This window comes from Mesoplodon mirus, assembly GCF_964341445.2.
Source record: "Mesoplodon mirus genome assembly, chromosome: 5".
Classification (NCBI taxonomy): Eukaryota; Metazoa; Chordata; class Mammalia; order Artiodactyla; family Ziphiidae; genus Mesoplodon; species Mesoplodon mirus.
In genome coordinates, this window is record NC_138980.1 from 44,908,676 (window position 1) to 44,920,743 (window position 12,068).

Sequence of the window (12,068 nt, forward strand, 5' to 3'; positions counted from 1 at the left end):
ACAGCAGCATTATTTACAATAGCTAAAACACAGAAGCAACCCAAGTATCCACTGACCGGTGAATGGATAAGTAAAATGTGGTATATCATATCTTAAAGAGGAAGGAAGTTCACACACGTTACAACATGGATGAACCTGGAGGACATTATGCAGAGTGAAATAAGCCCGTCACAAAAAGGCAAATACTGTATGATCCCAATTACACGAGGCACTTAATAGTAGTGAAAATCATAGAGACAGAAAATAGTATGGTGGTTGCCAGGGCCGGGGAGAGGGGAGAATGGGGAGTTAGTGTTTAATAAGTACAGTTTCAGGGCTTCCCTGGTGGCGCAGTGGTTGAGAGTCCGCCTGCCAATGCAGGGGATGCGGGTTCGTGCCCCGGTCCAGGAGGATCCCACATGCCGCGGAGCGGCTGGGCCTGTGAGCCATGGCCGCTGAGCCTGCGCGTCCAGAGCCTGTGCTCCACGATGGGAGAGGCCGCAGCGGTGAGAGGCTGCATACCGCAAAAAAAGAAAAAAAAAAAGTACAGTTTCAGATTTACAAGATGAAAAGAGTTATGGGGACGGATGATGGTAATGGCTGCTTAAAACTGTAAATGTATTTAATACCACTGAACTGTATACTTAAAAATGGTTAAGATGGTAAATTTTATGTGTATTTTAACACAGTTTAAAAAAAAGAATATGTCCACATCCTAACCCCTGGAACCTCAGAATGTGATCTTATTCGGAATAGACATCTTTACAGACAAAATGAGTTAAGGATCTTGACATGAGCTCATCCTGGATTTAGGGTGGTCCTATATCCAATGACAGGTGTCCTTATTAGAAGAGGACAGGAGGGAGGGCTTCCCTGGTGGCGCAGTGGTTAAGAATCCGCCTGCCAATGCAGGGGGACACAGGTTCGAGCCCTGGTCCAGGAAGATCCCACATGCCGCAGAGTAACTAAGCCCGCAAGCCACAACTACTGAGCCTGCGCACCACAACTACTGAACCCTGCACGCCTAGAGCCTATGCTTTGCAAAAAGAGAAGCCACCGCAATGAGAAGCCCACGCACTCCAACAAAGAGTAGCCCCCGCTCGCCACAACCAGAGAAAGCCCATGCTCAGCAACGAAGACCTAATGCAGCCCAAAATAAATAATAATAAATAAAATAAATATTTTTTAAAATCTTATCTATAAAAAAAGAGGACAAGAGGGAGTTCCCTGGTGGCCTGGTGGTTAGGATTCTGGGCTTCCACTGCCATGGCCTGGGTTCAATCCCTGCTCTGGGAACTGAGATCCTGCAAGTTGAGCGGCATGGCCAAGAAAACAAACAAACAAAAAAACAAGACAAAAAAAAAAGGAGGGCTTCCCTGGTGGCGCACTGGTTGAGTCCGCCTGCCGATGCAGGGGACACGGGATCGTGCCCTGGTCCGGGAAGATCCCACATGCCGCTGAGCGGCTGGGCCCGTGAGCCATGGCCGCTGAGCCTGCGCGTCCAGAGCCTGTGCTCCGCAACGGCAGAGGCCACAACAGTGAGAGGTCCGTGTACCGCAAAAAAAAAAAAAAAAAAGGACAGGACACAGAGAGACACACAAAGAGAAGGCTATGTGACAACAGAGGCAGAGATGAGTGATGTGTCTATAAGCTAAGGAAGGCCAAGAATTGCCAGCAGCTACCAGGAGAGATACCTGGGATAGATTCTCCTGCAGAGCCTCCAGAAGGATGTAACCTTCCTGACATCTTGATTTTAGACTCCTGGCCTCATGAACTGTGAGACAATAAATTTCAGTTGTTCGAAGCCACCTGGTTTGTGGTACTCTGCTATGGCAGCCCCAGGACACTCATCCAGGGTGCCCTTCCCTGCCCTCCACGTGCTGGGATGAGGGCTGCAGGTCAGGCCCTCCACCCGGGGACCAACAGTCCCACTGCCCACCAAGGATCATGAGACAGCAGAGACTTCAAATAGATGTTCCTTTTAATAACTGAGTCACCCAGAGCCACAGCCCATGGGCTGAGCCCCTGCGCAGGGCTGGTGGCCAGACTCTATCGGCTTCCAGTGGCACCGCTCGGCTTTTCTAAAATTAAGCCTGGAGTGGGCTGGCAGCGGGGCCCAGACTGGGAAGATCCTAGCCACTCGGGTTGTGCATGGTCCCAGCTGTAGCATCTCAGCACCAGTTACAGGGTGGAATGCTTCTCGAAGGGCACGGTCAGGAGTCGGGCCGCTGCCTCGTCCAGGAACCAGCAAAGCTTCCCAGTGCGGGGCTGGACCAGGGCGGCGGGGAGCGGGTTTTCCTCCTTGTCCTCCAAAATGCGCTGTGTGGAGAGGGCAGGAGCGTGGGGCCCTGCCCGCACCCCAGCACCCTTGGACCTCTCCTATCCTCAAGAAGTGATATCGCCCATCCGGATGTCCTAGTTTCAAGCAATCAGGAGGGATGGGGTCTCTTCCTTTCTATCATCTTGACTGTTTAATATGGGGGTCAGCACATGTCTTCTACAAAGACCAGAGAGTCACTATTTTGGCTCTGCAGATCACACCCCGTCTCTGTTGCAACTACTCAGCTCTGCTGTTACAGGGCAAAAGCAGCTTTCTAAAGTGCTTGATTTCTTTATTTCAATTGTTTTCTATTTAACAATTAAATATATATGTATATGCATTAAGTGCTACGAATTTACCTCTGAGCAGTTTTGGCCTCATGTCATCCATTTCATTTCATAATTGTTAACTCCTAACTAGCCTGTATTTGCAGTTTTCATCTCCCCTTCAACCCAAGAATTACTGAAATATCCTGGGATCTCGTGCTTTCAGCACAGTAGTGTCTAGGGCCATATTCTATGCCTACAACCTTCTTGGGAAGGGGGCCCTCAGCTGTTACCTTCAGAACAGCTGCCTTGCCTTCTCCAGTTGCCACAAAGATGATAGTTCGAGCTGCGTTCAGCACGGGAAGTGTGAGGGTCACGCGCTGTGGAGGTGGCTTCGGGGAGTCGCTGATAGGGGCCACAATCTTCTCCCGCTCCTGGGGAGGGAGGCCCAAGGTAGAGACAGGAGGACAATGTCACTTGACCTCTTGAGTACTCACACATGCCAAGCATTGTCCATCCATCGTTCCATCCCGCCCCGCTAATCCTGTGGTACTCGATTTAACGTTCCTGTTTTAAGATGGGTGAACTGAGGCTCAGAAGGGTCAAGCCCAGCGGGCATGCCTGTTGGCAGAGGCTGACTCACACCATGCTGTAGGCACCTTCCAGCGCTCTGGAAGCCCCAGATGGCAGAGGCTGGGGCTCAGACATGAGCAGGGCCTTCGTGGGTGTGCTCACCTGCAGGAGGGGGTGGTCTGGGAAGAGTGAGCAGGTGTGGCCATCGGGACCCACACCCAGAATCAGCAGGTCAAAAACCGGGATGGAGTCCCCTTGGAATGCCTGGGTGAGGAAAGAAGACAGTCCCAAGAAGTTGTAAGGGAAGGGGGCAGAGGACACAAAGAAACAGTTGTCAGAAAAACAAGTCGTTGTAACCCAGTGAGAAATGCTCAGCCTCACCTGCAAAAAAAGGAACTCTAATCTACAAGGTTCCACATTTCACTGTCCAACTGGCTGACAGTGTGGGTATACAACTGTCCCCAAGATTTGAAGACCCAGGCCCACTACCAGGGTGTCAGAGACCAGGCCACCTTTAGGGTCCCCCAGGGCAGGGCTGTGGCCTCTCAGAGGGGGGATCCTCAAAGGGGGCTCTGCAGGGTGAGGCTGGGTCTGCTGACTGCCCCCAGGAAGAGTTTCTGCCAGTGATAAGCACACAGTGTCCCCAGCAGGCGGGCTCCGGCACTCTAGGAGAGGCCATCGGATGGATGAGGTCTTGCTGCAGCTGCTCCGAGGGACTCACCTGTCTCAGCTTCTTGGCATAGTCCTCAGCTGCCTCCTCCACGGGCAGCTCGGGGTTAATGGTGATCACCTGGCTGTCGGGGATCGGCAGCCTGGAGAGTAGGTGGGTCTGCAGCAGATGGAGGCACAGTGTCACCAACAGAAACACACAGTTTGTGGTGGCATGGGACTTGCACCTATGACTACCTGGATCCTCCAGGTGAGGACATGACTGTCATTATACCCACTTCCTGTGTGAGTGAGGATCCCAGTGGATCCCAGTGGCATTCCGCCAGGGGTCTTTCAAGTCCATGGTGCTTGGGGGCCTCCTGGCTCCAGCCTGCACCTGTTTGGCCACACCACAGCCTTGTTTCTAAACCCCCAGGGTGGGGAAAGGTGGGTGTGGGATGAATTGGGAGATTGGGATTGACACATATATGCTACTATGTATAAAATAGATAACTAATGAGAACCTACTGTATAGCACAGGGAACTCTACTCAGTGCTCTGTGGTGACCTAAATGGGAAGGAAATCTAAAAAAGAGGGGATATATGTGTATGTATAGCTGATTCACTTTGCTGTACAGCGGAAACTAACACAACACTGTAAAGCAATTATACTCCAATAAAAGTAAACAAACAAACAAACAAACCCCCAGGGTCCTTTGGCCTTCAGGATAAAACCTAGCCCCTCTCTGCCCTCCACGAGGCCCTGCTGACCTTCCTGCCTCAGTGGGTACACCAGCTGCTGACCCTGCCTGGGAAACTCTTACACATCCCTCAAGCTGCCTCGTCTGAGCAGCCACCCCTGCCTGCACCTCCCCCATACTGCTGCCTGGTGGCATGACATGTAATTGTGAAAAGCACTGACTTCCCTTCTGGGCTGCCACTATGGGGTGAGCGTACCCAGCACATAGCAGGCACCCCAACCTAGGATCCGTGGGTTTAATGCAGAAGCACCTGGAATCAGGCCTCCCGCAAGGCAGAGGGCTCTAGCCCTCTCCCGTGGAGATGAGCCCCAGGGCCTTGGATCTGCTCTGGGATGGATGCTGGCAACCCCCACCTCGGTGCCTCCTTTTAGGCAGCGACTAGCTCAGCTGAGGCAATGCTGAGCTGAACCACAAAGTAAAAGCAGGTAAACAATATCGTTTTTGGAGCAGTGGGGGAAGGCGGCAGGGACATGGGATAAACCCGCCAGACCTTATGGTGCTGACCCCCCTGAATGCTGGCCTGAGTGTGGGCTCTGTGTTGAGGGTAGTGGGGAGCCAAGGAGGGTGTGTGAGCTGGGGAGGAGCACGATCAGATCCATCGTTGGAAAGACCTGCTTTGTCCAAGGTTCCCATCGATACACACCCTTGGGGATTGTACTGAGCAAAGCCGGATGGAGTACGGGTGCCCCATTTCTGTCACCTGAGTCCCCTCCTTAGCTGCCCTGCCCCACAGGGTCAGAGCCATTCCCTCCTCCTCAGTTTGGGCTTCCAGGGAGCCCAAGGCTGGGCATCGGTTGGGCAGGTTCCTGGAAGCGGAACTGCTGGTTGATCGGGTGGACTCTCTCTAAACACTTTGTAGGTGCTGAGGAACCATCCCCGGGAAGGTGGCCCCAGCTAATCCTCCCAGCCTGGACAGCAGAAGGCCCACAGAACAGGGTGAGACATTCACGCTTTGAGAGCCCCAAGGTGCCCGGGGTCCATCCTCAAGGAGAGGAATACCTCTGCATCCCTGTACCAGGTTGCTTAGTGCCCCCCCAAATTCATGTCCACCCAGAACCTCAGAATGTGGCCTTATTTAGAAAGAGGGTCTTTGCAGCTGTCATTAGTTAAGATGAAGTCACAGTGCATTAGGATGGGCCCTAACTCCAATGACTGGTGTCCTTATAAGGGGAGGACACAAAGAGAAAATCAGAGATGATGATGTATAAGCAGAGGTAGAGGTTGGAGTGATGCAGCCACAAGTCAAGAAACGCCTGGAGCCACCAGAAACTGCAAGAGGCAAGGAAGCCTCCTCCCCTAGAGCCTTTGCAGGGAGCATAGCTCTGCTGAAAACACCTTGATTTTGGACTTCTGGCCTCTAGAACTGTGAATCAATGCCTGTTGTTTTAAGTTACCCATTTGGTGGTACTTTGTTACGGCAGGCCCAGGGAACTAATATGATTCCCCTCACAGGGGAACTGGCAGAAGCAAATCCTCGCCCCACGTTTGTTCCCACTGCACAGCTTTTGCCTCTACTCTACCCTCTGCCCCAGCTCACCTGTGGCGGGCTCCTCACACCTTCTGGTTACAGCCCAAACGTCACCTCCTCAGAGCCCCCCAATGCCCACCATCCTGGCTGAAAGATGCTCCGCCCTCTTCCCTGGCACTTTCTACCATCTTACACTATTATCTTTTGTCCAAACTGCATTACGTTATGGCTCGGAGTGGATTTCCCTTATTTATTGCCCTGTGTGTTGGTACCCCTTGCCCCACGATGAGCCCTGCGAGGGACCTGTCCCTCGTGCTGGATACATGGACACGCATTGAATATCCATGCAACTTTCTCTTTGACTGTTTTGTTAGAATTATGTTACTTGAGCAAGTCGGCTTTTCTAATTAAAAGTCTTTGAAAGTCACGCAAAGTAAAAAGAAACAAGAGCCCACTTTTAAATTAGGCTCTGGGGGAAGACACACAGGAAAGCAGACTTAAGGGTGGCCCCTGTCCCTGCTATGGGTCCCAGGTGCTCTCTGGGGGGCTGGGCCAGGCAGGTTCATACCCCGGCTCCATCACTGGTCACTAGGTGACTCTCCTCTTATGGCCTCAGTTTCTCCATCTATGAAATGGAGGTACTAACAGCCCCCAGCCTCATAGGCTATTGTGGGTTTTCATGAGATGATGGATAAAGCGCTTGGTAATCAGTAAACCTTCCTGCTTATTACCAAAACAAACAAAAACCCATCACCTCAAGCTTCTTTGTGAAGAGAACTTAACACATACAGAACCTGAGCGATCTGAGGCTTCTGGCCAAACCTGCCCCTCCCACACTTCCCTGGGTGGGTTTTCCTCTTCCATCCATGGCAAGAAGAGTTGACTGAGACGCGGGGGGCTCGGGGGGAGGTGTGGGCACCCAGCTCAGACCACAGATCCTCCAAGCCTCAGTTTTCCTGCTTGTAAAACGGCGGGCAGGGGGTCCCCTGATTCTGTAGGAGTCTGGGGCCCCAGGCCAAAGATAACCAGTCACGGAGTCATCAGCGCCACAAGCTGTGTGGAGACCATCGAGAACTCGTCCAGGTTACAGATGGGAAATCTGAGGCCCAGGTTCCACAGCAGATCCCTCCTACCTGGCTCTTCCCTAACTCTGCCTTTGCACGCTACGAGCCTCCGGCGCCTGACTTTCTCTAGGTCCCTGGAATGGGCCACTCTGTTTCACCTCCACGCCTTTGCCCATGCCATTCCCTCTACCTGGCTACCGGATAAAGCATCAAGAGAGGCTTCAAGGTCCCCACTTTCCACCCGGGTGGCAGTGGAGGTGCAGCCAGATGGGACCTCAGGGCACCCAGCAGACCATTCCCAGATCCAGTCCAGATAGAGGCAGTGGGCACGGTGTGACCCTGCAATACCCCCGTAGCCTGGTTCAGGCGGTGGGCGCGGCCTTCTCAAAGTGACCCCCGGCGGCCCCCGTAGCTCTCACCCGGTAGAGGCCGTACGTGCTCTCGGCGTGCTCGAAGGGCACGAGGCGCTCGTCGCAGAAGCCCAGCGTCCAGCGCGCGAGGCTGGCGGGCCCGGCGGGGGCAGCGGCGGTGGGCAGCTCGCGGGCCAACATTGAGACGAGGCTGCCGCCTGACAGGCCGAGCGTGAAGCGGGCGCGGGCCCCCGCCAGGCAGCACGCTGCCTGCTGCGCCACCAGTTGTGCCAGCGACGCGCCCAGCTCTTGCGAGCTCGAGAAGACCGAGATGAGGCCGGGGGCCGGCGCGGCCATGGCGACGGCGGCGGCAGGGAGGCGGAAGCCCTCCCGGCAGCCGCCAGTGCGCCTGCGCGAAGCCTGGTCCTGGTACACAGCTCTCGGTGCCTTAGGGCGGCTGCCTGTAGCACATGCGCAGTCCCACGAGTGAAATCCCGGCGGGTCGGGCGGCCGGTCCGGCTACGCTCATTGATTCTTTGCGCGGTCATAGAACTCTTTCCTGGGCTGCGGCAGGCGGAGCAGGTGCAATTGCGCTCAACCTCCTGGTATCAGGGCGGGGCCAGAGAAGGGAGCTCAGAGCTTCCAGGCTCGGGAAGAGGGGGACCTGGGATCGGGTGGAGGGAGGTGATTTCCTGGAGGAGGGCGCATTTTGGTGGACTTTGCATTCCTGAACTTATGTTTGTCTTGCTGGTATTTGTCGTCTCTTTAATTAAAATATAGACTTGATGAGGACAGGGATATTTGTTGTGTTCACCGAGTCCTCCAAAGCCCCCTGAACTATGGCACAGTGTAGGGGCTGAAAATAACTTGTTGAATTTCTCCTGCATATTCTCTCTGGAGACCTCTGTGTCTCTCTGAGGACTTAGAGAGTCCTCCACCCTGGCTCTTGCCTGGAGACGCTCCCAGACTGAGGCAAGTGGGCCTTGGCTGATAAGATAGAATATTCAGGGAATAACATGGGCAGGGAGGACTGGAAGGGGTTAGGAGGCCTGGTGGGTCAAAGCTGCTGGACCACGTCTCAGAAGCAGAGAGTTTAGGAGAGTGTAGTAAGTGCAATGAGATTTGCATAGGTAGTGCATCTTTAAAATAAGTAGCAAGAAAACAATTCCATTTACAGTAGCATCAACGAGAATAAAATACTTAATAAATTTAGCAAAAGAGGTGCAAGACTTGTACACTGAAAACTATAAAACTTTGCTGAAAAATGTTGAAAGATGATCTAAATAAATGGAAAAACATCCAACGTTCATGGGTTGGAAGATTTCATATTGTTAAGATAGCAACACTCCCCCAATTGGTCTAGAGATACAATGCAATCCGTATTAAAATTCTGAGAGCCTTTTTTGTAGATATTGACAAGCTGACTCCAAAATTCACATGGAATTGCAAGGACCCCGAATAGCCGACCAATCTGGAAAAAGAACTAAGTTGGAGGACTCACACTTCTTGATTTCAAACTTACTACAAGCTACAGTAACCAAACAGTGTGGTATTGACATAAGGATAGACATATATATCAATAGAATAGAACTGAGATGAAAAACAGCAACAACAAACCGTATGTCTTTGGTCAGTGGATCTTCAACAAGGGTGCCAGAACCATTCAATGGGAAAAGAATAGTCTTTTCAACAAATGGTGTGACAATTAGACAGTCACATGTGAAAGAATGAAGTTGAGGGACTTCCCTGGCGGTCCAGTGGTTAAGACCCTTCTCCCAACGCGGGGGCATGGGTTCGATCCCTGGTCGGGGAGCTAAGATCCCACATGCTGCATGGTGCAGGCAAAAAAAAAAAAAAAAATGAAGTTGAACCTTGTAGTAGGCAGAAAGATGGTCCCCGCTAAGGTGTCCACACTGTAATTCCCGAAACCTGTGAATATGTTAGGTGACTTGGCAGGGGGGAATTAAGGTTGCAGATGGAATTAGGTTGCTAATCAGCTGTCCTTAAAAGAGATTACCTGGATGAGCATAATGTACTCACAGAGGTCACTAAAAATAGAAGGAGGACCAGAGAATTGACAGCATGAAAAAGATTCAACCCACTGTTGCTGGCTTTGAAGATGGAGGAAGAGGCCATGAGCCAAGGAATATTGGCAGTATCTAAATGCTGAAGAGGCAAGGAAATGGATTCTCTCAGAAGCTCCAGAAGGAATGCAGCCCTGCCAAACCTTTATTTTAGTCAAGTAAGATCCATTTCTGACTTCTCACCTTCAGAGCAATAATTGGTGTTATTTTAAGCCACTAAGTTTGTGGTGATTTTTTACAGCAGCACTAGAAAACGACTACAGATCCATACCTCATGCCATACACAAAAATTTAAATGGGTCAAAGACCTGAATGTCAGAGCTAAAACTAAAAAATTCTTAGAAGAAAACAAATGCAAAACCCTTTCTGTCCTTGGGTTAGACAATGATTCCAAAAGCACGAGCAACAAAAGACAAATACATAAACTGGACTTCATCAAAGTGAAAACCTTCTGTGTTTCAAAGGATACTACCAAAAGAGTGAAAAGACAACCCACAGGATGGGAGAAATTTGCAAATCATATATCTTATAAGGGTTTAGTATACAGAATATATTAAGAACTCTTACAACTCCAAATAGACAACCGAATTAAAAATTGGGCAAAGGGTCCGAATAGACACTTCTCCAGAGAAGGTATACCAATGTGATTCCAAATGGCCAATAAGCACATGAAAAGATGTCCTGTTTATTAGCCCTCAGGGAGATGCAAATCAAAACTACAATGAGATATCACTTCATACCCACTAGAATGACTACAATAATAAAACAAGTAGTGCTGATGAGGATGTGGGAAATTGGAAACTCACACACTGCTGCTGGTGGGGATATAAAATGATGCAATCACTTTGGAAAACAGTCTGGCAGTTCCTCAAAAGATTAAACATAGAGTTACCGTGTGACCTAGCACTTCCACACCTACGTTTATACCCAAGAGAATTCAAGACATGTTCTCACAAAAAACTTTTGTGTGAATGGTCACAGCAGCATTACTCACGATAGCCAAAATGTGGAAATAACTTAGTGTCCATCACCTGGTGAGTGGTTAAACAAAATGTAGTCTCTCCTTACAATGGTATATTGTTTGGCCATAAAAAGGAATGAGCTACAACTTGGATGAATCTTAAAAACATATTGAGTGAAATAAGTGAGACACCAAAGGCCACATATTATATGATTTCATTTCTATGAAATGTCTAAAACATATATCCGTAGAGACAGAAAGTAGTACTTGCCAGAGGCTGGGGAAGGGGAACGGGGAGTGACTTCTAAGGGACATGAGATCTCCTTTTGGGGTGATGAAAATATTCTGGAACTAGACAGAGGGGACGGTTGCATAACCTTGTGAATATACTAGAAGCCACTAAGTTGCATATTTTAAGAGGGTGCATTTTACGGTATATGAATAATAGCTCACTTAAAAAATAAACCAGTGATTCAGGCACATGAGACAGCAGGAGCGAAGGCGCTGAGGCCAGACACAGGCTGGAAACAACCATCTGTGGTCCAAGGGAAAAAGCCTGCAGGATGACAGTGCTAGCCAGAGCCTGGAATCTTCCCCAGAGTGACGGAGACCCTCAAGGGGTGTGGGGCAGGGATTCAGCCTGCAGCCGTCCGTCCTCAGGAAGCTCTTGGCCCCCAACTCTCCTCCTCCACGTGCCCTCTCAGGCAGCTGCTGCTCCTTCCTGGTCCCTCATGCACTTCTCAGCCCCTGCCTCTCACAGTGTACTTGCCAACGCCAGGCTGGGGCATTTTTCTTCCCACATCACAAAGACATCCCCTCTGTGCACATCCTTCCAGGGCCCCTCCAAAAAGGAGAGGCTCGGGGCACAGCGCCTTCAGATCCCTAGCTCTCTTCCTGATTTACCAAGGGTCCCGGGGGCAAGTCACAGAGCTTCTCATTTGGTATAAAAAATACAGAGCTATCAAGCCACGAGAAGGCATAGAGGAACATCAAATGCATCTTGCTGAGAGAAGCCTGTCTGAAAACGTTATACATGCTGTGATTCCAAGTCCATGACACTCTGAAAAGGCAAAACTGTGGAGACAGTAAAAAGATCAGGGGTTGGGGTAGGAGGAATGAAGAGATGGAACATGGGAATTTTAGGGCAAGACAAACTATTCTTTGTGATACTGTAACAGTGGATGCATGTCTTTATGCATTTGTTGAAACCCACAGAATGTATAACAGAGCGAACCCTAACGTAAACTGCAGACTTGGCTTAATAATAATGTATCTACATTAGCTCGTCAAGTGTAACAAATGTAGCCCACTAATGCCAGATGTTAATTATAGTGGAAACAGTGGCGCAGAGGTGAGAGGGTATATGGGAACTCTGTATTTTCCGCTCATCTTCCTGTAAACTTAAAACTGCCCTAATAAGTAAAATCTATTAATTTTATTATTTTTTAATGTTTATTTATTTTTGGCTGCGTTGGGTCTTCGTTGCTGCACGCGGGCTTTCTCTAGTTGCAGCGAGCCGTGACTACTCTTCATTGCGGTGCGCAGGCTTCTCATTGCGGTGCGCAGGCTTCTCATTGTGGTGGCATCTCTTGTT

At 50.4% G+C, this 12,068-nt stretch overlaps 1 protein-coding gene across 1 annotated transcript; it reads right to left on the bottom strand.

Annotated features, from left to right (window-relative positions):
• Positions 1–1,942: 1,942 nt before the first annotated feature.
• PGLS (6-phosphogluconolactonase) lies at positions 1,943–7,843 on the bottom strand. The gene is made up of 5 exons (XM_082621851.1): positions 7,499–7,843; positions 3,860–3,967; positions 3,301–3,402; positions 2,859–2,999; positions 1,943–2,298 (listed from the first exon to the last, which is right to left on the bottom strand). Exons 1-5 carry the CDS (start codon positions 7,784–7,786, stop codon positions 2,161–2,163), a joined length of 777 nt encoding a protein of 258 aa, XP_082477977.1. The 5' UTR covers positions 7,787–7,843; the 3' UTR covers positions 1,943–2,160.
• Between the last annotated feature and the right edge of the window lie 4,225 nt (positions 7,844–12,068).